The sequence below is a fragment of the Neltuma alba genome, unplaced genomic scaffold (genome assembly GCF_004799145.2).
Source record: "Neltuma alba isolate B1F8T4 unplaced genomic scaffold, ASM479914v2 tig00010187_pilon, whole genome shotgun sequence".
Lineage (NCBI taxonomy): Eukaryota > Viridiplantae > Streptophyta > Magnoliopsida > Fabales > Fabaceae > Neltuma > Neltuma alba.
In genome coordinates, this window is record NW_021635127.1 from 390,264 (window position 1) to 416,930 (window position 26,667).

General features: G+C 33.6%; 2 protein-coding genes and 1 pseudogene across 3 annotated transcripts; all 3 read right to left on the reverse strand.

Moving 5' to 3' along the window:
- Window positions 1-914: 914 nt before the first annotated feature.
- On the reverse strand, window positions 915-7,056 carry LOC114754726 (exocyst complex component EXO70A1-like; annotated as a pseudogene).
- Window positions 7,057-7,679: 623 nt separating this feature from the next.
- LOC114754734 (cytochrome P450 81E8-like) lies at window positions 7,680-9,853 on the reverse strand. The gene is made up of 2 exons (XM_028943553.1): window positions 8,960-9,853; window positions 7,680-8,392 (listed from the first exon to the last, which is right to left on the reverse strand). Exons 1-2 carry the CDS (start codon window positions 9,851-9,853, stop codon window positions 7,784-7,786), a joined length of 1,503 nt encoding a protein of 500 aa, XP_028799386.1. The 3' UTR covers window positions 7,680-7,783.
- Window positions 9,854-12,200: 2,347 nt separating this feature from the next.
- On the reverse strand, window positions 12,201-26,126 carry LOC114754732 (exocyst complex component EXO70A1). 2 transcript variants are annotated; one of them, XM_028943551.1, is made up of 14 exons: window positions 26,046-26,126; window positions 25,716-25,925; window positions 25,361-25,456; window positions 22,361-22,566; window positions 20,784-21,041; window positions 19,531-19,669; window positions 18,635-18,847; window positions 17,467-17,672; window positions 14,986-15,183; window positions 14,798-14,897; window positions 13,224-13,318; window positions 12,983-13,129; window positions 12,553-12,686; window positions 12,201-12,464 (listed from the first exon to the last, which is right to left on the reverse strand). In XM_028943551.1, exons 2-13 carry the CDS (start codon window positions 25,875-25,877, stop codon window positions 12,569-12,571), a joined length of 1,938 nt encoding a protein of 645 aa, XP_028799384.1. In that variant the 5' UTR covers window positions 25,878-25,925; window positions 26,046-26,126; the 3' UTR covers window positions 12,201-12,464; window positions 12,553-12,568. The 2 variants fall into 2 exon arrangements, with proteins under 2 accessions (XP_028799384.1, XP_028799383.1); XM_028943550.1 differs by having other exon boundaries at window positions 25,716-26,081.
- Window positions 26,127-26,667: the final 541 nt, after the last annotated feature.

Below are 26,667 nucleotides of genomic sequence, written 5' to 3' on the forward strand. Positions count from 1 at the left end.
GTTACACAATTAAAAATTTTATCTAATAGTAATTCTAGTTAACACACATACATAGTTATTATAAATAACTAATTTAATCAATTTTTTTAATCTATTCAAATTAATCAATTAGTTTTTATATAAATATCAGATATAATAATATCCAACTAACCATCCGTATTGCTCTGTTGTCATTAGTTCACAATCTAATGGATAATTCCTCCTACACATAATATAAAATGTCATTTAATTCTTTTTTAAAATGTGTTCTCTTTTTGCCATCTATTAAATGTGTATTCAATTGATAGAAATTATACATATTTTATTCTTGACAAAAATGTGATTTTGGGTAATTCCTCCTGTGCATAATATAAAAAGTCATTTAACTCTTTCAAAATGTGTTTTCTTTCTGCCATCCATTAAATGTGTATTCAATTGATAGAAATTATATGTATTTTATTCTTGACAAAAATGTGATTGAAAAATTCTCTTATCTCCGCCTTGCATTCAAAACTCTATCTTTTTTGTAACAAGGGATATAAATGGAAAATTATCTTTAATTATCTTGCTAATCTCTATGTTTTGGAGGGAAGGAAGTATCCCTCAACAAAGGTTTAATTGAGGGAGCGCAACTGAGGGGATCAAATCCCAAGACCGTTCACAAAAACTTAGATGAAAAAGGGGGAAAGCTTGATAACAGACTGAACAAGGTCGCCACAGCCCTTCAAAGCATGGTTTCTAGTTCAATAGTCACTTTTTGATTTTTTTTTTTTGGGTGTTTAGATGAAATTACATAAAACCATGGTCAAAGCCCGAGACGAGCTAGAATATTCATGAATTCTGACTTATACTTTTATAGATATATTTTGCATTATGTGCAAACAACTCTTTAATTGAAAAAAAAAAAAAAGTAGTTTTGCACTGTCTGTGGTCTCTTGGGACAATTATTATCGATTAGGACCAGAAGAATTTCTCCAGTGTTTATCTCAAACACCTATTGCTCTTGCAGTGAATCCATGGCTACACACGCATTCTCAGAAAGAAAAGAAAAATTTCATAGCTTAAACAACCATAGGCTTACTTTATAACGAAATAACTATACACGCAATCTTAAAAAGCAGCAAGGGACATTCTTACTCTTTAAAAGGATCAATGGGACATAGAGATACAAATGGTACCTCCTTTTTATTTGCTTCCCTCTGCCATGCAAGTGAGAAGATACATTCAGCCATTGAATATCACTGTTCTTTCATATGAATGATGAAGCACCAAAAAAAAACAAGCCTACCTTATCAATTCTTCATTTACCGCTTCATTTCATTTATGCTTTTTCCTTCAAAAAATTCACCCAGCATTCTTTCTAGATCTTCCGGTGTGTATCTGATGATTCTCTGAGCATTCTTTACATTCTCTACAAGAGGCCTGTTACACGCCAGGTTTCACATATACACGAAAGAAAGCATTGGTTCATCAGGCGAAAAAGAAACCACAAAGATCAAATGCAAACAAGATCAACCGTTGAGTACTTAAAATCAATAAACAAGTAACCATACAGAACTGGTAAAGATTGCTTAGACAAAGTTGGAGAATTAAACACTGGATAATGGAATGCTTTTGATAGGATAATCAAAATGCTTTCCATGTATTAGCGTTTACTACAGAGGCCGTTAGGTGCAAGATCTCTTGTGTATGTAGTGGTTAAGAATCAGAGAACGCACCCAAAACGTTTTACAAATGATCTATAAGCAGGCAACAAGACTTCAGCAACAGCAAGCCTAAGTGATTCTCGCAACTCTGTGTCGGGAACTGTCCACTGAGATTGTTTCTGATGTATTTCCTCAAACATCATATTGAAAGTTTTAAATCTGTGATAGAATGCCAATGAAATTGTGAAAAGACAGATAATGGAAACTTCACTTGGAAGAAAGTTTCCAAAGATGCAATGGATAGAAAATCCACCTGTCTTTAACAATTGCTCTTGAAGCACCACTGCTACTAGTTCCTCCATCACCACCTGATGAGGTGAGGCCTTGGATGGAGAGGCATTGAAGTACCTGCAAATGAAAGAATCAAAAGTCAGGAACAGTTTAGTTCTTTTGCCCAAAAAAACAGAAAATAAAAAATAAAGAGGATGACATTTTGTGTTTTGCCAATGATGGCATGAAGGGATCAAAATAAAAACACGACAGTACATTATAACAAGTACCAGAAAGGAAGAGATCAGTTCATGACCAAAAGGAAAAAAAATGGACATCTCTCTGTATGTAAAATAATTTTTGAGATGTGTGCTTATCAAAGAATAGGATTTTGGGGAAAAAAAAAACAAGAAGAAGAAGAAGAATCTACGTACGATCTCACACTTGCTTAGCCAAACTCCTTGTGTACATTTCTAATCGTAAATTACATCATGTATGAGGAAAGTACAACTATTACAAATCCAGCCCAATTGACTAGTCTATATTTGTGTGCGCAGGTATGTGCGGTACCCGCACATGAACATGATATCAACTTATCAACAGTCAAGCAGCTTTTTATGTAACTCCCACAATTCTTGTAATTTATTACCCCCGCTTACATTGATGAAATTTATATCTTCTTTATGTTCCACTACTTCACATTAACATGATGAAGCTTTTGAATTGCATAAATAAAATTGACTTGGATTTGGATCAAATCCAAATCCACGAATTGTTATCTACCCAAACAATGGATTTGGCTCAAATCCAAACCCAAATACTCCCTAATCCAAACACAACATTGCTGAGCCATTCCAGCAAAATTTCAAACAATTTATCCCCAGCATGCCAAATTCAGTAGCAACTTAAACGCAAGAACTACAGCTGTTTATAAACCTTTTCACAAATCTTGACAACCTGATATGTCATCATTTCCAGTAATAGAATCTATGCTAAAAGATGAAGGGAAACTCATCTGTTGCTCTCATAGACATGAAACCAAAAAATGGGCTGTCATTTTTTACAATCCCAGAAGCAGGTCCCTACCTTTGGTGATACTATCATTGTCGATGTAAACAAGGACCAAATTAATACCCAAATAAACTCCAAGACGTTATGGCCAACTAAATCAAGAGAACAGTACCTTTGCCCATGCATTTATTTTGTAATGATTTGCATGCTGCTGCACAATCCTCCCATGCCGCTGCACCCAATCATCCCCTAACAAATCCTTGGCGTCAGACCTAATAAAGATGGGAAAAAAATAAGAATTAAAATCAACCAGAAATTAAAGGGAGAGAAAAATTAAATGCAAATAACTCTACAGATAATACAAGTAAGCGGTTTACCTACATACAAATCCGACAATATAATGAATATTATTCATGAGAAATAGATGATTCAAAGCAAGATCTTTATACTGCTTTGATTTTCCCTCTAAATTGATTTGCAGAGCTTGCATATTCGCATTGTTATCGAGGCCAGCTCTAAAGTTTCATCTCTCTCAGCAAATTCTTGGAAAAGCTGCTTCAATGCGGACCAGTAGCTAAGAAGATCAAGTAAAAGCTGGTCAGATCAAATTTATGAAGACCTAAGACGCAAAGATATATGAAGCAGCAATATACTTAAGCCCTGTAGTCACCAAATAGGATAAAAAGTAGCAATTTCCACCAATAATGCATGGATTTAGGATGGCACAGTCCTCAGATCCTAACATGCCAAAAAAAATTTATTATCCATCCATAATGCTTGCTGTCTAAACCAGACAAAGGATTCCACCAGATTTCAGTCTTGCCCACTTGACAGTCGGCTTCCTCTTAGGTATTCCATCGTGTCAACTGTACTGAACTGACTTAAATTTGAATGTGATGGGAACCTCTTCTAAACAAGCTGATAACAAGACTAACAACAGGAGTAGACAACAAGAGAGTGGCAGCAACTTGAGATTGACAGTACTGTTACAAGGAAGATGATGATTTATCCCAATGGTGAAGACTACTACTACAATGATAATCCTTAATCTTGCTGCTTCTTTTGGCTGGAAATTTGGCAACTCAACATGAGTAATGCATTCTGACATGGGGAGTTGGGGAGAATGTTTACCTGATGTAATCTTAAGGGTTTATTGCCTCTCTACGCCAAAACAATTTTAAAGAGGCCTCCAAACTTGCACTAGTTGAATAAGGCTCTCTATTGCCTTTAACAAGCCCTTTGGGCTTGGTCTGATAAACTTCACATGACTCTGTTGCTAGGGGATATTGTGAATTCAAAATATGATAATTTCTTAATCATGTTAAGTAATAAATATGAAATCTTTTTCACTCTTGTTTGCATAGACGATAGAATTGTCAATGGAAGTGATTTTTCAAGTTTAGCTAGAATTGTTCATGAGCGGAACAAGTTGTTCATTAACCTTATGTTTAGTACGAGGGAAACGGAGAGAATAGAAAATTTTAATGAGTTTGATTTTGAAAATTGAAAAAATGGAGTTGTAAAGTTTTAATACGAAGATGTAAGATAAATGAGTGAAAAAAATTAATTAGAAACTTTTGATCCCGCTTCTTTCATCTTTTTAAAATTGAATTAATTAAAATTTTCCCTCATCTTTCCTCTCTCCATTTCCCTCGTACCAAACAGACAATAAAAGAATTGGAGGAATCACACTATCTCCTTGACATAGAAACTGTTGAGCATCATGGGCTGCATTTATGCAAGCAAAGGTACATTGAGAACCTTTTAGAGAAGTCAGAATGACTAATGCCACTTCTTCCACACCTATGGCTGCGAACCAGCTGAGGAAAATAGTGGAGCCCCTAATAACTGGTTGATAATAGACCAGATATCAATTTTGTGCCACAGGGTTTGTTACATGTGGGAGCTTTAAAATTACTAAATTTATCCAAGTAGCTGGTTTCGTCAAACAAACTACAATTAATTTAATGAGTCACAATTTGACTTGCATGGATAGCTTAATCTTTAGGACTAGTATATGACAACTGGCAGCATCAAGTGGACGTTCCTTTAGCAAACAAATGATATTAATATTTCCTCGTAACATGAGGAGGTCACTTTGTACTTAATATTTGTTCCATTATATAACATAAATTGTCAATAACATTATTTGCAAAAAGAAAAGAAAAGAATAAAATGTATACTATACCTCCGGTCCTTAATATAAGACTCTGTTTGACTTTTATTTTGGTCTTAAATATAAGACCCCAATCCACTTTGTCTCTCATATTTATATATTTTTTTCTAAAGTAACCCTTCTAACAATGATAGTTCTAGTCAATACACTTGATTAGTAAGGATATTTTAGACAATACCTATTTAGGACAAATAACTAACTCAACTTACTTTCTTAATCTCCTGAAATTAGTTAACTGGCTCTTATAATTAGGACCGGAGTTAGTATATATATTTGTAGGATCTCATGATTCCCCATTTGGTTTGATGGATAGAATCTCAATTTGGAAAAGTCCAGATTTATCATGGCTCAAGACAGAAATGAAAGGTGCGAAATGTAGGGCATGGTGTTAGGAACTAAGATCATGCTTGTCATACCAACAAAAGTAATTACAGGGACCATTTGATGCACAATTGAGCTCCTTAGAGCTTCCCTTGTTAGAAAATAAACAAAGCAATGATTTAAAATGCAGTAGGGGTTGCCATTTTTCTTGGTCATTTAAATTTACAGCAGGACAAAATTTTAAGTCCAGACAAAGACAGTTACTCCATTTCCAAGAAATGACCAGAAATATCATCTCAGAAGAATTTGCCTTGTAGTGTATCTATGTCCCACACCACCACAGCAAGCTCCAACATATAAGCACAAGTGAAATGCCCCATTATGGATATTGAAAGGGAAAAAAAAATCATAATTACTGCCATGATCCAATTAAACTGAAGATATCTGAAAAGAAAAATGATGGAAACAGAAAAAATAAAAATAAAAATTTATTCTAATTAAGAAAAAAGAAAATATACTAATCAAATTAACAGGTTTATATACTACTACAAAATAAACAAGGACTATGAGCTTTGTCATCTATGCAAACGCCCAAGAATAGTTGATACCATAGGATAATCTAGCTACAGAAATGCAATTAGACAAAAATAGATGAACTTACAGGAATAAAAGTTTCACTTAGTTAATCACGTAACCGGTCAAAGGATGGACAGTTCCATCTGTCACAGCAGTTTTTGTAGCATCTTTCTCAACTGCTTCTTCAAAATTTTCAAAGGTCTCTTGGGCAGTTTGTGCAAGCTGTTTTGTCAAACCCAACGCAGCTCCTCTGATTTCAGTCAAGCTTTGCCTTCAAACAGTATCTCAATCTGCAAAACGTCAAAAGATTTGATAATAGACTTTGACACTATTGCAATATGCTTCTTGCCCGCGTGATAACACGTATAGCACATAACTCTGCCAAGCTAGCAACATCACTGTTACCATGGCAATTCTAGTTGTCAGATGTTACAATGAAAACTGAAGTTTTCTAAGGAGAAACAGAGATTCACATGCACTGCCTGTCTTTGAAGGAAGAATACTCATATAGGATCGAAGATATTGAAGATCAATCCATCCAATTCAGTATGATGGCTAAATGGCTTTCAACCACATCTATCAGGATCAAAAAGCTTTAAACACCTTCACCCATGATTTCTTTAGTCAGATTTAAAACAGAGTTAACAATAAGACTATTTTATAAAAGCAAAAGAACACATTTAGTTATTTAAATGTTACTCCATTAAATTTATAAAGTGTCTCTTCAGTCCTCTAATCCATTAAATGTGATTTCTTCTTTATGTGGATCCGCTGATATTTAATGAGAAGTTCAAGTTACTTTTTGTTATAATAATGTGTTTGATATTCAAGATGCATGTTAACAATGGTTTATAGGAAGGGCGTGAAACTCTATAACTATGTTAAATTAAGTTCATCCTTTCTAATATGGCTTTGCATGTGATGATTGTTTGTAAATGATAACTTGTTTTCTCTCCAACCATCAGAGCCTCAAGATGGGTCTGTGCTTTCTTATCGTGATTTTAGCTCTTCTGTGTGATGATTGTTCTTAATTAACCAGGATAGGATGCCAATGATGGCATATTCCTTCTCTATCATGGTTAAGATTATCGTTAGTAGATGCGTTCTTACAGTAGATATGGGTTACGTTCGCGTGAACATCAATTTGCAAATGTCCCAACTATGTGCCGTATCTTCTAATAAGCTAGAATCACAATCTTCTTCTTGTCCTATTTATAAGGTAGTATGATGTTACTTTTATACTACTTATAAAACACATCAGTAAATTTTTCACACGAGGTTTAAGATTTTTTTTTATTCCTAACAAAAAATGTTGAAAGTGACTAATAAATAAAACCAGAAGAATAATTAATAACAAAACAAGATAATAAATTTCAATGACAAACCATGATTAACAGAAAAGATAACACCTATTTATTATGAATAATTAACTTAACAAACTTTTTAATTTAATCAAATTAGTTAACTAACTCTTATATTAAAGATCAGAAGTAGTAATATTTACAAGTCACATCAATAAATTTTTCATATAAATGTATAATTTTATCCTTCATTTATTATTAAGTAATAGATTTTATTTTCATAGGGTATATATAATGTCTATTAAATAAGAATAAATTTCAGTTAAAAAATTATTAAATTTTATGACATAGTTAATAAAGTTTAAGATTTTTTTCTTTATTCATGGTAAAAGTGACTAATAAATAAAACCAGAAGAACAATTAATAAGAAAACAAGGTACTATAATTTCAATGACAAGCCATAATGCAAAATTAATTAGGACTACAAACATCCACATATGCTTTCAAAAATAACCCTTGTTAATGATCCGTTGTTGTGCTTTACACATTGCTTGTAAAGGAATAACTTTTGACAAAGTCAATCCTGCTCCTTCTGTCATGTCAATTTCTTCCTCACTTGCTCGTTTCCATTCAAAGCATTGAATCAATAAACCCAAAGCCAAGCTTACTGTGCGTTGTGCCAAACCTGAACCTGGACATGCTCGTCTTCCCAATCCAAATTGCATTAACTTATTAGCTTCGCCTTCTTTCTGAAACCTTTCAGGCTTGAAACTCAATGGATCACTCCATAATATGGGATCTCTATGGATGGCCCAAGCATTAATCAACACAATAGTATCACGTGGTATGTTATAATCTCCTATAGTGCACTCGTCTGAAGACAGGTGAGGTAACAATAATGGGGCTGCCGGATGCAATCGAAATGTTTCCGATACAATGTTTTGAAGATATGGTAGCTTCGTAATGTCTTGTTCATCTATCAAGTGTTCTTCTCCTATTTGCATGCCTATTTCATGCCTTGCTTTTCTTAATACCTCTGGATGGTTCAATAAACTAGACATTGCCCACTCTAAAGTTACAGCCGATGTGTCAGTTCCCGCAAGAAGCATTACCTGTATGTGAAGTCAAACCAAATCAAAAGTGAAAAACATGTCATTTAAAAGTCTTTATTGGGCAAAGATGCTTCTAATGCATCACTCTCTAATGTCCCTTGTTATGTCCTAAGTTTCCGAATATTTTTCTCTTTTGTCCATTGGTCATTCAATTCTATGTAAAATAAGTAATATTTTGATCTTAGAGGTATCAAATGTTGTAAATTTAAATTTTTTAAGAGAAAATAAATCAAAATTGTACCGTCTTAGACTATTTTTCTTTAAAAAAGCTTAAAAATTTAAAACTACTATACCATTTCATACTTGTAATCTATCAAAATCAAAATGTTACTCATTTTACATAGAATCTATTGATCAATAAACAAATGAACAAAAGAGAAAAGAATTTCAAAGGATGGGGCATTTCAAAGAGCATCAAAGTGTGGGACATTCCTTGGCCTTTAATTAAATCAATTTGCAAAAATCCGGAACCGGTAAAAAAGAAAAAAAATGAAAATGATTAATAGAAACAACACAATGAAACCAACAAGAAAAAAAAGAAAATCCAAAACAATAGCGCCTGCTTACCAAAATAAGACCTTTGATAATTTGATCCGTATAATATTCTGGCTGTGATTTCTGCAAATTCAAGAGATGATTTATCATAGTATTTCCACTCGTATTCCTACTTCGATGCTCATCAACAAGTCCTTGCAAAAACCCATCAAATCTAACACTGATACTCTTCAACTTCTTCTCCAAATTATCCAAATCAAACCATCTCAGTATTGGCACGAACTCTCCCGGATTATTTGCCCCTCCTAGCTTCATCAATTCCTTTATCATCTCTCTGAACTTCCTTGCTTCTTCCACATCCCCAACTTCACTATCTTCTCCCCAATATCTCTTCCCACTAATCATTCTCATCATAGTGTTAAATGTCAGCTCACAAAATCTGGATCTTAGTTCTACCTTCGTAAAACCCTGACGAGAATCATAAGCCAGTTTTTGAACGAGCCGTTTCATCTCATCTCTTCTCATGTCCAGGAAATAATTGAGACGGTGGGTTGAGAGGACGTCGAGGAGCATGATTCGGCGGAGGTTGCGCCAGTGGTCGCCGTACGGGGCGGAGACGATGGTGGTGTAGTTGTAGCCGACGTGTTTTCCGGTGAGAAACAGAGGGCGGTTGGCGAGAACGACATCGTTTTTGGTGAAGCATTCTTGAACTAGGGATGGCGAAGAATTGACCACGACCAAACGAGAGCCGAACCAGAGAGAAAAGATTTGACCATAGTTTTGGGAAATACGATGAAAGTGATGGTGGAGTGGTTTCTTGAGCTGGTGGAGATTTCCGAGTATGGGAATAGAAGGAGGGCCGGGTGGGAGATCTGTGAATCTTCGTTTTCTGAGAAAGAGGTTGAAGATGAGGAAGAAGAAAGAAAGGAAAAAGAGAGAATAATCGAGGATGGAATTAGTGGACATGGTTTTGCTTGTTGTTTGATTGCTTGATACTCTGACGATTCACGTGCGTGTATTTAAAGGGATAAGTGGGACCAAATGAATATTTATTAGGAAAAATAGCAAATAAAAACTCCCAACATATGGGATTCTTAATTTGGAAAACGATAAATAAAGACACAATCTCATATTGTAAATATAAAATCTTGGTGAAATGTCTAAAATACTTTTCAGTCAAATGACAAGTTGACTATGAAAAATAACAAGTTCACTTAGCTAATGACAACTTCAGTAGACCAAATCACAACTTCGCTGAGGATATGCTAAATGACAAGTTGACTATGGGAAATGACAAATTTACTTTAGCAAATGACAATTTCAGCAGACCAAATCACAATTTAGCTGAGAGGCATTTCAAACATTTCAGCAAGATTTTATACTTGCAATATGAGACCGGGTCTTTATTTACTATTTTTTAAATTGAGGGTCTCAAATCCCAATTTCATATATTGAGAGTCTTTATTTGTAATTTTTCTTACTTCATAAATAGATTAACATCTTAATTCTTATAAAATATTAACTAAATTTAACCAATTTTCTTATTTCTCATAAATTAGTTAAAAGTGGTGTATATATAACGTTAAAAAGAATATACCGCATTTCACAAAAATACCAAAATATTGAATAAAATAATATGGCAGGTAAAGAGCCATTGGTAGGCACCGTAAAATCACTGTACATTCCGGAATTTTTTTTTTTTGGGTAGTTTTTTTTTTAAAAAATTTGAACTTTATTTTTTGGGCATTTAGAAAAGTGACGACGAAAAGGCTCTTCACACTTAATTCGACAGGCTGGAAAAGGAAGACGCATAAACGTCCACGCACGTCATTGAATGCGTCAATGGCTGAGTAAATCAAAGATACTACAAGTCATATTCTCAATATAAAAATGAGTTTGATATTTTATCACTTATATTTATTTATTTTTTTTAAAAAAATACTTCTTATAATAGTTACATACATTAAAAATTTTGTCTAATAGTAATTCTAGTTAACACACATACATGGTTATTATAAATAACTAATTTAATCAATTTTTTTTGAAATTTAATCAATTTTTTTAATCTATTCAAATTAATCGATTAGTTTTTATATAAATATCAGATATAGTAATATCCAACTAACCATCCGTATTGCTCTGTTCCAGGCTGAGTAAATGCTAATACAGAGACATTGTCTACTACTACATCCTTTATTATAAAATCCTTTTAAATAAGTTGTGAAGTTTGAGAAAACAGTTAAAATTATTTAAAAGCAATTAATATGTAACAAATACAATTTTTTTTCCAAATGTACTCGTATATATAAATGAGTAAATATGATAAAGTAATAGTGAGATAAATAAAGAAAGAGAATGTATTAAATTAGAGGTAAAATAAGTAATAATACATTAAATGCTCAGACAAATCCAAACAGGATCTTATAAAAAGAGACAAACCTATTCAAAAAATTAGATCTTATAAATAAAGAAGGGAGTATATCTCATCCCGGGGATTGAGGAATTGTATGGATAGGCTTTCTGTGATCCAATGGTATTATTGAGAGGCAGCTACAAATGGCCTATCTCGTTGTCATTAGTTCACAATCTAATGGATAATTCCTCCTGCACATAATATAAAATGTCATTTAATTCTTTTTTAAAATGTGTTCTCTTTTTGCCATCTATTAAATGTGTATTCAATTGATAGAAATTATACATATTTTATTCTTGACAAAAATGTGATTTTGGGTAATTCCTCCTCTACATAATATAAAACTTCATTTAACTCTTTTAAAATGTTTTCTTTCTGCCATCCATTAAATGTGTATTCAATTGATAGAAATTATATGTATTTTATTCTTGACAAAAATGTGATTGAAAAATTCTCTTATCTCCGCCTTGCATTCAAAACTCTATCTTTTTTGTAACAAGGGATATAAATGGAAAATTATCTTTAATTATCTTGCTAATCTCTTTATGTTTTGGAGGGAAGGAAGTATCCCTCAACAAAGGTTTAATTGAGGGAGCGCAACTGAGGGGATCAAATCCCAAGACCATTCACAAAAACCTAGATGAAAAAGGGGGAAAGCTTGATAACAGACTGAACAAGGTCGTCACAGCCCTTCAAAGCATAGTTTCTAGTTCAATAGTCACTTTTTGATTTTTTTTGGGTGTTTAGATGAAATTACATAAAACCATGGTCAAAGCCCGAGACGAGCTAGAATATTCATGAATTCTGACTTATACTTTTATAGATATATTTTGCATTATGTGCAAACAACTCTTTAATTGAAAAAAAAAAAAAAAGTAGTTTTGCACTGTCTGTGGTCTCTTGGGACAATTATTATCGATTAGGACCAGAAGAATTTCTCCAGTGTTTATCTCAAACACCTATTGCTCTTGCAGTGAATCCATGGCTACACACGCATTCTCAGAAAGAAAAGAAAAATTTCATAGCTTAAACAACCATAGGCTTACTTTATAACGAAATAACTATACACGCAATCTTAAAAAGCAGCAAGGGACATTCTTACTCTTTAAAAGGATCAATGGGACATAGAGATACAAATGGTACCTCCTTTTTATTTGCTTCCCTCTGCCATGCAAGTGAGAAGATACATTCAGCCATTGAATATCACTGTTCTTTCATATGAATGATGAAGCACCAAAAAAAACAAGCCTACCTTATCAATTCTTCATTTACCGCTTCATTTCATTTATGCTTTTTCCTTCAAAAAATTCACCCAGCATTCTTTCTAGATCTTCCGGTGTGTATCTGATGATTCTCTGAGCATTCTTTACATTCTCTACAAGAGGCCTGTTACACGCCAGGTTTCACATATACATGAAAGAAAGCATTAGTTCATCAGGCGAAAAAGAAACCACAAAGATCAAATGCAAACAAAATCAACCATTGAGTACTTAAAATCAATAAACAAGTAGCCATAGAGAACTGGTAAAGATTGCTTAGACAAAGTTGGAGAATTAAACACTGGATAATGGAATGCTTTTGATAGGATAATCAAAATGCTTTCCATGTATTAGCGTTTACTATAGAGGCCGTTAGGTGCAAGATGCCTTGTGTATGTAGTGGTTAAGAATCCGAGAACGCACCCAAAACGTTTTACAAATGATCTATAAGCAGGCAACAAGACTTCAGCAACAGCAAGCCTAAGTGATTCTCGCAACTCCGTGTCGGGAACTGTCCACTGAGATTGTTTCTGATGTATTTCCTCAAACATCATATTGAAAGTTTTAAATCTGTGATAGAATGCCAATGAAATTGTGAAAAGACAGATAATGGAAACTTCACTTGGAAGAAAGTTGCCAAAGATGCAATGGATAGAAAATCCACCTGTCTTTAACAATTGCTCTTGAAGCACCACTGCTACTAGTTCCTCCATCACCACCTGATGAGGTGAGGCCTTGGATGGAGAGGCATTGAAGTACCTGCAAGTGAAAGAATCAAAAGTCAGCAACAGTTTAGTTCTTTTGCCCAAAAAAACAGAAAATAAAAAGTAAAGAGGATGACATTTTGTGTTTTGCCAATGATGGCATGAAGGGATCAAAATAAAAACACGACAGTACATTATAACAAGTACCAGAAGGAAGAGATCAGTTCATGACCAAAAGGAAGAAAATGGACATCTCTCTGTATGTAAAATAATTTTTGAGATGTATGCTTATCAAAGAATGGGATTTTGAAAAATAAAAAAAATAGAAGAATCAACGTGCAATCTCACACTTGCTTAGCCAAACTCCTTGTGTCCATTTCTAATCGTAAATTACATCATGTATGAGGAAAGTACAACTATTACAAATCCAGCCCAATCGAGTAGTCTATATTTGTGTGCGCATGTATGCGGGATACCCACACATGAGCATGATATCAAGTTATCAACACTCAATCAGCTTTTTACGATGACTAATTGAAAGTTCAATTCCCTTCCACTTTATTGGAAACAAGACTATCAACAAAATTAAATTATGCCAGTCTTTTGTTCAGATTCAACAAGAACTTCTCTCTTCGTCTCAGCTACTTATACTCACTGACCAGATCCCCATTGCTTTACGCTATAGCTATAACAATTCTCTTTCGAATAGATTCAGTTTAAACTAACTCCTCACACAATTAACAGGTGAAATTTAACTTTAGAATGCGTTTTGATAGATGGATTTGAATTTTATATTTAAAATTCTTTATTTGAATAGCATAAAAAATTTCAAATTTTAATTCTGGAAAATCCTTTGTTAGTGTCGCGTCTGGAATCATTATGTTAGAGTGAGTATTTAAAACAACCAGGAATGTTATGAATATAATATTTGTGTAGATGCCCATATATCTCCCATGTCACTTCAAATTTCTCAAAGTAATGTAACTCCCACAATTAATATATTACCCCCGCTTACATTGATGAAATTTATATCTTCTTTACATTCCACTACTTCACATTTAACATGATGAAGCTTTTGAATTGCAATAATAAAATTGACTTGGATTTGGATCAAATCCAAATCCACGAATTGTTATCTACCCAAATAATGGATTTGGCTCAAATCCAAATACTCCCTAATCCAAACACAACATTGCTGAGCCATTCCAGCAAAATTTCAACAATTTATTCCCAGTATGCCAAATTCAATAGCAGCTTAAACTCAAGAACTACAGTTGTTCATAAACCTTTTCACAAATCTTAACAACCTGATATGTCATTTTTTCCAGTAATAGAATCTATACTGAAAGAGGAAGGGAAACAAATCTGTTGCTCTCATAGACATGAAACCAAAAAAATGGGCTGTCATTTTTTACGCTACCAGAAGCAGGTCCCTACCTTTAGTAATACTATCATCATCGACCTAAACAAGGACCAAATTAATATCCAAATAAACTCCAAGACGCTATGGCCAACTAAATCAAGAGAACAATACCTTTGCCCATGCATTTCTTTTGTAATGATTTGCGTGCTGCTGCACAATCCTCCTATGTCGTTGTACCCAATCATCCCCTAATAAATCCTTGGCTTCAGACCTAATAAAGATGGGGAAAAAATAAGAATTAAAATCAACCAGAAATCAAATGCAAATAACGCTACAGCTAACACAATTAAGTGGTTTACCTCCGTACCGATCTGACAATATAATGAATATTATTCATGAGAAATAGATGAGTCAAAGCAAGATCTTTATACTGCTTTGATTTTCCCTCTAAATTGGTTTGCAGAGCTTGCATTATTCGCATTGTTACAGAGGCCAGCTCTGAAATTTCATCTCTCTCAGCAAATTCTTGGAAAAGGTGCTTCAGTGTGGACCGGTAGCTATGAAGATTAAGTAGAAGCTAGTCAGATCAAATTTATCAAGATCTAAGAAGCAAAGATATATAAAGTAGCAATATACTTAAGCCCTGTAGTCACCATATAGGATAAAAAATAGCAATTTCCATCAATAATGTATGGATTTAGGATCGCACGACCCTCAGATCCTAACATGCCAAAACAATCTATTATCCATAATCTTTGCTATCTAAACCAGACAAAGGATTCCATCAGATTTCACTCTTATTCACTTGACAGTCAGCTTCCTCTTAGGTATTCCATTATGTCAACTATCCTGGACTGACTTAAATTTGAATGTGATGGGACCCTCTTCTAAACAAGCTGATAATAAGACTAACAACAGGAATAGACAACAAGAGAGTGGCAATAACTTGACGTTGACAGTACTGTTACTGGGAAATTGATGATTTAGCCCAATGGTAAAGACTACTACTACAATGACCATCCTTACTCTTGCTGCTTCTTTTGGTTGGAAAATTTGACAACTTAACACAAGTAATGTATTCGGACATGGGGAGTTGGGGAGAATGTTTACCTAATGTAATCTTAAGGGTTTATTATAAAAGAGGCCTCCATAAGTGCACTAGTTGAATAAGGCTCTATATTGCCTTTAACAAGCACTTCAGGATTGGTCTGATAAACTTCAAATGACTCTGTTGCTAGGGGATATTTTAAATTCAAAATGTGGTAATTTCTTGATCATGTTAAGTAATAAATATGAAATAATTTTCCTCTTGTTTGTGTAGATGACACAATTGTCAATGGAAGTGATTTTTCAAGTTTAACTATAATTGTTCATGAGCTAAACAAGTTGTTTTCATTAACCTTATGTTTGGTATGAGGAAAATAGAGGGGATGAAAAATTTTAATGAGTTTGATTTGGAAAATTAGAGAACTGGGGTTGTAAAGTTTTAACAAGAAGATGTAAGATAAAAGAGTGAAAAAAATTAATTAGAAACATTTGATCCCGCTTCTTTGATTTTTTAAATTGAATTCATTAAAATTTTCTCTCATCTCCCATCCACTTTGTTTCCCCCATACCAAACGGACAATAAAATTGGGGTAATCACAATATCTCCTTGACATAGAAACTATTAAGCATCATGGGCTGCATTTATGCAAGCAAAGGTACATTGAGAATCTTTTAGAGAAGTTTGAATGACTGATGCCTCTTCTTCGACGCCTATGGCTGCAAGAAAACTAGAAATTATGATGAACCAGTTGAGGGAAATAGTGGGGCCTTATAATAACTGGTTCACAATAGACTAGATATTAATTTTGTGCCTCAGGGTTTGTTACATGTGGTAGCTTTAAAATTACTAAATTTATCCCAGTAGTTGGTTCTGTCAAACAAACCATAACTAATCTAATGAGCCACAATTTGACTTGCATGCATAGCTTAATCTTTAGAACAAGTATATGACAACTCGCAGGATCAAGTAGGTGTTCCTTTAGGAAAAAGGAAATATTCCGAACTAAATCTTCCATGCACGATATTAATTAGTTGACTGACCCTTCGTCAAAAATAAATAAGTAACAAATAACAATGAATATTAATATTTGGAAAAGTCCAGATTTGTCATGGCTCAAGACAGGAATGAAAGGTGCGAAATGTAGGCACGATGTTAGGAACTAATATCATACTCGTCATACCAACAGAAGTAATTACAGGGACCATTTGATGCAAAATTGAGCTCCTTAGAGCTTCCCTTATCAGAAAATAAGCAAAGTAATGATTTACAATACAGTAGGGGCTGCCATTTTTCTTGGTCATTTAAATTTACAGCTGTAAAAAATTTTAAGATGACAAATTTAGATTCCTCAAATTTATATTTTAGTCCAGACAAAGACAATTACTCCATTTCCAAGAAATGACCAGAAATATCATCCCAGAAAAATTTGCCTTCTAGTGTATCTATGTTCCACACTACCACAGCAAGCTAAACATACAAGCACAAGTGAAATGCCCCGTTATGGATATCGGGGAAAAAAAAAAAATCATAATTACCGCCGTGATCCAATTAAACTGAAGATATCTGAAAAGAAAAATGAATGGAAAAATTTGAAACAGAAAAAAAACAAGAAGATAAAAATTTATTCTAATTAAGAAAAAAAAAAGAAAATATATTAATCAAACTAACAGGTTAATATACAAAACAAACAAGGACTATCAGCTTTGTCATCTGTGCAAGCACCCAAGAATAGTTGATGCCATAGGATAATTTAGAAACAGAAATGCAATTAGATAAAAATAGATGAACTTACTCAAATAAAAATTTCACATAGTTAATCACGTAGCTGGTCAAAGGATGAACAGTTCCATCTGTCACAGCAGTTTTTGTAGCATCCTTCTCAACTGCTTCTTCAAAATCTCCAAATGTCTCTTGGGCAGTTTGTGCAAGCTGTTTTGTCAAACCCAACGCAGCTTCCCTGATTTCAGTGCAAGCTCTCCCTTCAAACAGTGTCTCCATCTGCAAAACGTCAAAAGATTTTGATAATATAATTTAACACCATCGCAATATGCTTCTTGCTGGCGTGATAACACATATAACACAACTTTGCCAAGCTAGCAACGTCACAATTACCATGGCAATTCTAATTGTCAGATATTACAATGAAAACTGTAGTTTTCTAAGGAGAAACAGAGATTCACATGCACTGTCTGCCTTTGAAGGAAGAATACTCATATAGGATGGTGGATATAGAAGATCAATCCATCCAATTCAGTATGATGGCTAAATAGCTCTCAACCACATCCATCAGGATCAAAAAGCTTTAGACACCTTCACCAATGATTTCTTTTGTCAGACTTAAAACAGAGTTAACAATACGACTATTTTATATAAGCAAAAGAACACATTTAGTCATTTAACTTCACACAATGTATCATTTTACTCCCTTAATTTTATAGTGTCTTTTCAGTCCTCTAAGCCTAACGTCATTGATAAAAGATGTTGAAATTGAAATTTTAAATGTTGACAAAACATTCTAAAATATAGATATATTAAGTTTAATTGTCAATGATTGGCACCAAAAAATCATCATTTAAGACTAATAATTGTAGAGTTAAAGGACTAAAAATATACTTATAAAATTAAGGGACCAAATTGAGACCTTCTACAAAATTAGAGCACCAAAGATATAGTTGTCTTTTAAAAATTTTATTTACATAAAAGTCTTATCAACTATAAATAATGTTGCTTTACTTCTAACTAACAATATTAAGTTCAGAGGATTATTAAATCTTGAATCTGTTAAATAAGTATAGTATTTGGGGGGGGGGGGGGGGCGGAGTTCTACATAATATGATTAGCTTTCTGTCAAATGTAGAACACAATATAACTTGGTGGACCAGATTACGCCAGAGGCCACTTAGAATCCGTATGCAGCAGTGCGGAGAAACCAAAATTCATGATGGCATCAAAGCCCATACCTCTGAACGAAGCTCTTGCATTATTTCATACATGTCCAAAAGGACAAATAACTTTTCTGGTGATCTCTTGCTTTTGGCAATGGCTTCTCCAAAACTAAGTAGCATGGAGACACTATTTTTAGTCACCTCAGCAAAGCACTGATCGCTGAGTAAATCAAATCCTTCAAATATTTGATTGCAAACTTTCTGCTCACCAGCAAATAATAATTTGACCTGTTATAGTATGATCACATGTTCGAATGAAAATTTATTTCAAGAAAAATATACAAATAATAATATATTTATTTTAAATACTCAGTGTAAGTAGGACACTCCCACCTAACAGTTATCCAAGGGATCATGAGCTGACTAGGAGTTCATCATGGGAATCACATCTGGATTGTAGCCCTAATAGTTTTCCTAATTTTTCACCTGTATAAGTTTTTGAGGTAAATATCAATAGTAAATATTATTATTTTTCTAATGTTGTTCTGGTCCTGCTCTGCTTGTTATCAATAAGCAACATGATATCAAAAAAAGAAACACCCAAGTGCTATAAGATTAGAGACCGATGAAAAAAAAGAGGTTGGACCAGAGACATCTGAGGTTCAGTGGCACAGGCTTAGGAAAGCAAACGAAGGTTGTGACTTGAGGCCTCTGAGACTCAAAAAAGCATAAGCCCTGGGCAAATAAAGTGGGGCCCAGATGATTACTGGAATCAGAAGAAGGGGGGAAAATAAAGAGCGAGCTAGGTCCAGTTACATTTGAGAGGGAGTCTTGGAGATAAGCTTTAATAGAAGCCCACATAAACAAAAAAATAAAAAATGAATAAAAACGATTACAGAAATTAATGGCATATAAACTTACAAGCACATACAGAACAATCAACATAAACACTTTGGAAAATCATTGCTTACAGCTATACGCATGAAGTGAATCCAATTTCCAATTTTGGCCTCCAAAACCTCCCATTGTAGCCTTTGTACATCATCTTTGCTAAGCTTCTCAACTCCCAGTTTGTGCAGGCTTTCTTCCAATACATCAGAACGGGCATCTCTGCTCAGCAATAATCATGATCAAAATAATTGCGTAAGTAGTAATATAAACTATTACGGTAAAACTCCAAATGCTATTGGGAAGGGAAGATATATGGCAAGCAATTCAAAATATTGTTTATACAATACAGCAAACATATTGTTTACTCAATAAATGTCTCCTGTGGATGCTGCAGGAATATAAGCGAGGTAATGATTCTTCTGTTTCTCTATTGTGTTTCTTGGTTATTGTGAAAACTGAGTAATGAGACAGGAACAAGGCTGTGAAATTGTAGTGAGAGATATATTTCATAATCACTAACCAATTATTTATTTACAATCTCATAAAATCTAACATGCAGAAATATTTGCTAGGTATCAGATATTGGATAAATATTAAATAAAACGTTTAAATTTTAACAAATAACATATTCTAGTCCCAAAAAAAAAAAAATATTCATCTCATATTAACTACTTTGAACATTTATTCATAAAAGTTAGCAACAATAAAATCTTGATCACTTTATAAGTCACATTTATCCAACACTCCTTCCTTGACTTTGCAGCTGTATATTCCAAGCATTCAACTCTGGAATTCAACTATACCCTTTGGAAGTTCTATTTCTATATGCATAGCCAACCATTTCAGTGAACCAAAGCTTGCTTTTCTTTCCTACTCTTTTCATTGTGATTTGCTATAGCATAATTCTCTTGCTTTAAACATCACAGATATTCTTCATGGCTCCCCTTGACTTTAGCATCAAAATGCACAGCATGATGAGAACAACAAGACTGACAATTTTCTGTTTGTTTAAAATATTGTGTCTCTTAAACAAGACTACATTAGAGATTAATGAAATTCAAAAACGATGAGAAAAAACACTCAACCAAAAACGTGAAGAATTTACATATAAAAAAAGCATAACTTGACTTAAACGTGAAGAATTTACATATAAAAAAAGCGTAACTTGACTTAAACGTGAAGAATTTACATATAAAAAAAGCATAACTTGACTTTTTTTTATAGCTCAATCCCCGAACTTGATAGTTCTTCACATGGTAATTTATAATTGCAACTTTCAAATGTAGACTGCCACATAGGCATATACTTTCATTCTGTAATCCAAAGAGCTTACCTGTATATTTTGAGTAACTTTTTCTGTTGACCAGCTTGAACCATTTGCTCTGCTAAATCATGGAGCAGTGCCAAAATTTTCAGAGGTACAAGAGCAGGAGGTGTGTATACAAAAGCATCCATGTTATTATTTTGTGAATCAGAATGATTATTGGAAGGATTCTTGCCAATAGAATCCCCCTCGTGGCCAGGTGAACTTGAGGATGGCCGCATCGTGTTTGGAAGGCAATCAAAAAGGCGCTCAGGTTCCACAGCTTGGCTGTAATCACACAGACGAAAAGATGAATCAGACAAAAAGGCTTGACCAGAACTTTGGAAATAGCTAAAAAAATCAACCATATTTTCTATCATATAACTGAACCAGAGATGCCATGAAGAAATAATTATGCTTTGACCAAAGCAACCATCTTTCTGAATAACTGGAAGATATCTTACGTGACAATAATTATTGAGTCAAGCCATTATGCTTTTTCCCATGCAGGAACCATAGAAAAGATAAAGACAATATGCACTACAAATTATAAGACTGTTCAAAGTAGAAAATACGGAAACCAATTAAGTACACTTGATTGGTACATGAAAACAATGTCAACAAAATCTTCAGAATAGAAGGATCTAAGTTTTAAATGTTATAACATTATCATTTCTCACAGAAAGGAATATTGTTCGTAATAACTATTAAGTTTCATATATAAATAATTAATAAGTTATTAAAAACTTTTAGAAGAAGTATACTTTTAGTCTCTTAAAATTTACGTTGAACTTCACATTGAATTTCCTTTTAAAACACCGTCAAAAGTTTCCTTTTACTTAAAGCCATCAACTAACTTAAAGGGAAAAATAGATATGTAATTTTTTGAAGCCAATTCAACAAAATAAAAGAAATAAAATCTAATTTACTATTAGCATTATTAATTAATTTTATCATTAAAATTTTTTAAAATATTAAAATTAATTATCACAATCCATAAAAATTTATTTTAAAAAAAAAAAAAAAGTTAGGTTCACTGTAAATTGATAAACATTTAAATTTAAATCTTTTTAGGGTTGTATATCTATACAATGTGAGTTGTTACGTTTTTTTGTTAGTCTGGATATCTTTTTTTAGGCTGATTAAATTGAAGGTTTTAGAAAACACTTCAAAGCTAAGGTATCATTAATAAATTAATAATGACAATACTGAGCATATTTTTTTCCTTTAATTGGCTTGAAAAATTGCACATAAGCATTTTCATCAAGTTAATTAATGGTTTTAGAGAGAATTTTCTTTGACTGTGTTTTAAAATTATAAGGACAAAAATGATACTTTATAAATTTGTTTCACCATAAACACCACTGTGTCACATAAAGACAACAGAAATCCTTTGACAATGATATTAAATGTTAATAGCAAGAAGTTGGAATAAGCAACCATTCCAGATTGCTGCTTTTCTTTTACATTTTTGGTTACTTTATCAGGTGAGATTTAATTTTTCCTTTACAAAGAACAACTGAAGGTTATTGAGTTTACAAAAACCAATTAACTTTTAGTCCAACATACAGAAATAAGAGAACAAAATCAAGGAATGACCAACAAACCTGTTAGATAATAACAGCTGTTTAAACTCATCTTCTAACTTAGAAATGGCTTTAGCTACTAAATTATTGGCTTGGCTGACAACATCATCACCACTCTTAAAGCCCTTCTTATTGCCAAAAAATTGAATGCTGCCTCTTAGCTGATCAATTGCATTAAGATAATTCTCCAGGTCTTCATGTGGCCCTTTCAGTACCCTTGTTTCCGACTGCATATTGTGTCAATGGGAACATTAACAAAAGAACACATTATTTGAGTTGAATATTGCATTTGTCAAGCTGATATCATCACTTTGACCACAGTCATTTTATTTTGACAAAAAGTGCATCTATGGTCCTTCAACTTCACATAAAGTTTTGTTTGGGTCCCTTAATTTTATTAATTGTTTTTTCAATACTCTAACCATAATACCGTTAGTTTTATTAGCAAAAAAAAAAAAAAATGCCGACATTAAAATTTTAAATGTTGACAAAATATTCTCAATGTTGACATATTAAGTTTAATCTACATAACTTCAATATCTACATCATACTTAAGCTGAGCTAGCCGCAAATGCTGTCCAGCTCTCCTCTCATTGTTACTGTTCATGTGAACAGTAAGTTCTTATACTACAATGTTAAGCCTGTTTGGCTCATTTCTTGGCTCTGTGTATTGGCAATATATTTCCACCACACGTGCTCTATTGTACCAATGCTAGTTAGTTTAAATTGAGAGGAGGCGGAATAGCATGAGTTGTGCTTGTTATATATGCGCCTCTGGTCTGTGTTCTATACTGCCCACTCTATTCTCATCGTACTCATTTTTTAGGGGGTCTTTGGTTGCAATGTTTTTATGTAATTTGGTTAAGCTAGATGATCGCAATGGATGCTTCCTGCACATCATGCGGGGAGTGATTGCTTGTTTTTTAAAATAATAATGATTGGAACAAAAAATTATCATTTGAAACTAACAGTTTTAGGGTTAGAGGACTCAAGGATACTCTATAAAATTAAGCAACTAAACTGAAATCTTATATGAAGTTAGAGAACCAAAGATACATTTTTGCCTATTATTTTTCAATTAATTTATAAGCTTTATCTTATGAGGATTATCTCTTGGGCTCAATATAAAGCCTGCTGTACTTTGGGATTAAAGTCATATTTCATGGATTAGTAATAAAATTCTCTTGCCTTGCTTGCTGAAACTCTACCTCCCTTCTTCCCCTTATCGCTTTATTTCTCACTATAATCGCCCTCCCGTTTTCTACTATATGACCCTTCTCTCTCCCCCTTTTCTAGTATTCTTTGCCATTGATTCTCCATCAGACGGTACCATTGCAAGGTCACAACCCTTTTTGGAATATACAAGGGCAAGCTAAATAGCTTGAAAACAATTGGGATCAAATCCGCAACCTCTTACAAGTGGGAAAAGCTTGGTGCCACTAGGCTAAAGGGCCACTAGACAAGGCTACAACTCTAACCACTCCTTCCACTACCTTTCATCCACCCAAAACCTCTTGTTGTCTTGCGTTGCTGAAATCTGACACATCCCCAGAGAATATGCTGCCACAAGCTACTACTCTTACTGTAACGTATTGACAAGACTTCCTTTATGTGGGCCTAAATTTTCCAGTGCCTCAAGTGAATTTTAAGCCTCTTTGACCTTGTTTTCTACCCAATTAATAGGCTAATCTAAATTGCAGTTATTCAGCACTTGGGAGTAATTTAGGGTATTTCTACTAAACTCTCCATGGACAAAGCACCCAAATTATGCACAATGCTTGGACAATCTCAAGGAAAGGTACAAGTCTGATGTAGAATAGTAGGCTGCTGTCTTGAGGAAATCATGAATGCTAATAAACTGTTCAGCACACAAATCACTGGCCAAAACTTGAAAGATCTAATTAAAGTTCAGGATAACCAAGGTCAAGGAAAGGTAGAAAATGAATGCCCTCAAGATCAGAATGCAGTAAAGGAAGCTACCCTGGAAGAGACCAATGATGTCATGATGAAAAACCCTAAAATATAAATGATAAAAGTAGCACCATTGGTTTTGAAAAGCAATTGGAAGTAAATTTAGAATGTGAAAATCATTAGGCATATCAAGAAAAGCATTCAGAGAGAACAACACATTCAGATCCAACCAACTAAAGTTTTATATCCACTAATGCTATTCCTGATACATTTCACAGCTGCATCCTTTGATCTTCCAAACAGTTCAATATAGATTCTTTCCGGATTTCAATTCTCACAGCAGATTTTTATTCAACACGGAGAGAGTAATGGAGAATGGGAAGAGAATAGAAGAGGCGTCATTTAGTAAAGTCGTTGTAAATTGGAGATTAAAGATAAACATAGGAATTATGAATTACTTCCTCTGTTCTCAAATATAAGACATTTGTTGAAGTGTCCTGTAGGTCTAAGATGAAAGACAATCTTTAGGTAATTAAATACCCTCTTTTCCTGAAATGCCGCTTATTAAATAAAGTATGAGAGAGAAATTTAAGACACAGGGAAGAATGCCAATAATTAACTAAGGGTAGATCTGGAAAGAAAGTATATGTTGCTAAAAAATTAAGTAGCTTAACTAACTTTACTAATTTTATCGGTAGTATTAGTCTCTTATATTTGAGACAAGAAAAAGTATTTATTTAGTTCATTTAGAATTAGAATTTAATAATTATTTTATTATGTTCCAAATATCATTTTGATGACTATCTCTTTTTATTTTCGAAGTAATTCATTTTGCATTATCTCTTGGTAGGATCAAACTTTATTACATGACAACTCAATTACAATAATCAGTTGAGTAGACCAATGGGAAGGGCGAGGTCCTAGACATCTCACCAAATAAATCACTTGTTTTCAAACCAAACAAAGAAAACCGGATTTTGATTTTTGAACATTCATTCACCAAATAATACATGTAAGTAAAATATTACTAGAAGACTATCACTTGAACATATTTGCCTTTCAAACAATTACAATCGAGATACAAATATAACCAGTAAACACGCAACCAACCTGACGATATAGGTCGAATTGAACCAAAATGACCTCTGCAGCCTTCAACGTCTTGTCAATATTCTCATGAGCCTTCCGAATAGAATGCGTTCTAATCTGAAAATCCAAATGAAGGATCCTACGGTGAACAATCAAGTTTCCTGAAATCAAAGCTCTAAATTCACACTTTTAAACCTCGAAAAAGGATCCAAGAAAGGAAAAAACTAAGAAATCCTAAGTAAATTATAAGTCAATACAACAGCCCCAGATCCAAAAACTCAAATTGGGCTCAATTCAAATAAAAACGCATCGACTTCCCGAAATGCTTCTTCAGAAGCAGAGAGACAGTAGTGACAAAAGGGAAATGAACAAGAACCTGAGTAGGACGCATGGCAGTTTCAAGGGCGGAGAGCCGATGGTCAAAGGAACTCATAATTGCAACAACGTCGTCTGTTATGATCTGGCTTTTCTGGAGCGACTCTCTCATATTAACAGCTTTTTCACCGAGGGGATCAACTCCAGCCATCGTCATTCCCATTTTGCTTATGCGGTCTGATCCGTTCTTCAGGCCAGTACGAAGACAAAACTACGCAAAATACGGATACTTAATTGATTGAAGTAGCTGAAACGAATTTGAATTATTGTATTGAAATGCGACGACACGATTTGAGAGTAAGGTCGAATCTGCGGGTTTGGTAGGAATTACCGTTGACAGGATGTCCTCGGTCTCTCGCTTTCGTCGGATTTCAATTTCATTTGGCTATGGCTATTTTCCGGTCAAAAAAAAAGTATTTGGCTATTTTGACCAAAATCATTCTTTAGCTCAAAAAGCAGCCCAAACTCGCGGTTTGTGCCCTTATGGGGAATGGGGGCGCGCATTATTGTGTTTTTCAATGGGATGCTATTTTATATGGATATCAGAGTACGGTTCCATTCCGAAATTACTTAACTAATTTGAGTGATTAAAAAAAATTAGTTATTTGTGATAAATAGATATTTTTTTTAAGAATAATTATGTATACTAGTTAAAACTATCGTTTAATGAAATATTTAACATATATAACTACTGTAAAGATTACTTTTTAAAAAATAAATAAATATAAAAGTAAAGTATATTAAGATCTTATTTTTAAGACCAAATTAAATATCAAATTAAATATTATATTAAAGAGTAGAGGTAGTAAGATACTACCTCCCTTTCTTAGAGCCTGTTTAGTTAAGCGGTAGGATTTTAAATAAACCCGTTTAAATTCAAATAAGTGCTTATGAAGCATGTTTAGGATGTTTGAATAATTTTTATAAAATCTCGATGAATCGTGATTTTAACC

What these genes read in the sequence shown, in the direction of transcription:
- LOC114754734 (XM_028943553.1), bottom strand. Translation starts at nt 9,853, where the DNA reads ATGTCCACTAATTCCATCCTCGATTATTCTCTCTTTTTCCTTTCTTTC. An exon ending in TTATCAAAGGTCTTATTTTG is followed by an intron (nt 8,393 to 8,959) that starts GTAAGCAGGCGC and finishes CTTCACATACAG; the next exon opens with GTAATGCTTCTTGCGGGAAC.
- LOC114754732 (XM_028943551.1), bottom strand. Translation starts at nt 25,877, where the DNA reads ATGGGAATGACGATGGCTGGAGTTGATCCCCTCGGTGAAAAAGCTGTT. An exon ending in CTGCCATGCGTCCTACTCAG is followed by an intron (nt 25,457 to 25,715) that starts GTTCTTGTTCAT and finishes TTGGATTTTCAG; the next exon opens with ATTAGAACGCATTCTATTCG. An exon ending in AATTCGACCTATATCGTCAG is followed by an intron (nt 22,567 to 25,360) that starts GTTGGTTGCGTG and finishes CACAATATGCAG; the next exon opens with TCGGAAACAAGGGTACTGAA.